At 41.3% G+C, this 2,105-nt stretch overlaps 1 protein-coding gene across 1 annotated transcript in view; it reads left to right on the top strand.

The window, feature by feature from the left end:
• Positions 1-1,391: 1,391 nt before the first annotated feature.
• Positions 1,392-2,105, top strand: part of TEOVI_000409000 (Trypanosomal VSG domain containing protein, putative) — a gene marked incomplete at both ends in the record, with an annotated part of 801 nt that continues 87 nt past the window's right edge. The window contains one exon of the mRNA XM_067226899.1: positions 1,392-2,105. Coding sequence (XP_067083000.1) covers positions 1,392-2,105 — 714 coding nt within the window.

Raw genomic sequence — 2,105 nt, 5'->3', positions numbered from 1 at the left:
ATAATAAGAGTAGTAATGATAATAATAATAATAATAGAACAGTGTTGTGAGTGTGAATATACGAATAAGGGTGGAGAGTAACGAATTTTTTAGCTAGCGCACAAGGGTTTAAAAAATGGTAAGGAGGAATTATACTGATTGAGAGACGGTGAGTGAAAAAATCTCACGTGGATAATTATTATGAAAGGAATTGCAGAAAGATAGAAAAAATGGAAAAGGCGGCGACTAAAGCACAAAAAGGGTTCGGAAATAATTGTACGCAAGTGGAAGGAGGTGGAAAACATGAAGGCACAGAGTCCGTTGTACAAGGCACATTGAGTCGCTACGCAATCAGTTGTAATAGAATTAGATGAAAAAGTGGGAAATGAGATGCATCATGAAACAAATAAATGTGAGGCCCGATGGACTAAGGAGTAAACTCATACGAGGGGAAATTTTGGCACGTATTTCACACGAAAATAGAAGGATGCTACGGCAGAAATGTTGTTGGAGACCATGGTTTTCTAGCTAAAGGCAGTTTCTAATCCCAACTGTGAAGAAAGAGGAAAATAAGCTGCAGGAAAAAGGCATTCGACATGTGTGATCTAGTGTCTATGTTTTCTCATCAAATATGGTGACAACGACTATAACTTGTGTGCAAAAAAAATTATATTATCAAGTGGAATGATTTTAAGGCTAGGAATGTTATTGGATAGCAATTAGAAAAAGAAAAGAAATAAACACGTGAAAACTGATACAAAAGGCGCATACATTACATGTGAAATAGGTCTTATAATACACAGAACCTTTTCAATAATACACAATTAATTTCATACTGGTGATCATGCGGGAAATTAACAGTCTTTAAAGACCGAGTGATTCACATAATAATTAAAAGCGACCCTCAGATGACATAAAAAAATAAGAAACCTTACAGTATTCAATACTCCTGAAAGAAGAGGCATGATGAAAAAACCTTAAAAGGCGCAGAATGATGAAAGGGAGAGTCCGACAAAGCGGAAACATCAGAGGAATAATCTTCGTGACAAGCAGAAACGCCACTCGGTTATCTCATCCTCATACAGTCCCGTATTACAACAAAATACAAATGGAAACTTAACATAAGATTTGAATTTTAAGATATAGAAATATGCGTGTTGCTTTCAACGCTTCAAACGGTGACTTCGACAACAATCATGGGAAACTCTAACAACTGCATAGCTATGGTGTAGAACGCGTTACCTTAGAATTGTGCGGTAACAACATACACTCACGAGGCAATCAAAAACTGAAAAAAAAACACGAAAAAAACCTCGCAGCGAAGGAACGTTTAACGTACCGTGAAAAAGCAGGTTTACCAGTGATTACACCATTTTTATTCACTACCAGGCACCATCAAGGAAGCGTAGACCATGTCCAACAACATAACTCGCGCCACAGCCGGTGATGCCTCAAACGCCGCAGATTTCTCGGTACTCTGCACATTAGAGCAGTTAGCCAGCACAGACTTAACTGCTACGTACAAGGCAATAGAACTTCCACCATCAGCGGTAACAGCCATCGACGAAATTGTCGCAGCTGCAACAAGCCAAGCGAACATCTCAGCGGTTCCAGATGCAATTACAAAACCCGAAGAAGACGCCGCTACCGAAGCCTGTCAGAGCACAACGACCGACAAACAAACCTGCAAGGACCACTGGATAAGGTGGCATAAAATCAAAAAGGACCTCAAAGCAAAGGAAAAAAATTACCAGTACCAAACACTTTCTATAGCCGAGAGACAAAATCCAGCAGCGGCCCAGTATCAGCTAGAGTTAACCAGGATAGCAAGGGCAGCACACGCCAAAGCGACCACAGCGAAAAACATAGCCGACAATGAACTGAAAGCCGCAAGTAACGCTGCAACAAAGCATATGCAAAACGCCCAATTCGGTGCGTCTAAAACGGTTTTTCACAAAGTCACAGCAAACATTGCACACATGCAAACGAGCCGGACGGCGAGCTGCAAAACCCCTAACAGCGGCAAATCTCTAGCTCACGACATGATGTGCCTCTGTGCAGAAGACAGCGAAGGGTCAGCCAAATTTTGCGGCTTTGCAGTCAAGGGCTGTGACGGCGGTGCATGG

Source organism: Trypanosoma equiperdum (genome assembly GCF_001457755.1).
Source record: "Trypanosoma equiperdum strain OVI genome assembly, contig: ctg_86, whole genome shotgun sequence".
In the NCBI taxonomy this organism is placed as follows: domain Eukaryota; phylum Euglenozoa; class Kinetoplastea; order Trypanosomatida; family Trypanosomatidae; genus Trypanosoma; species Trypanosoma equiperdum.
Note: the sequence above shows the minus strand (reverse complement) of the source record. Positions and strands in the feature narration are given on the sequence as shown.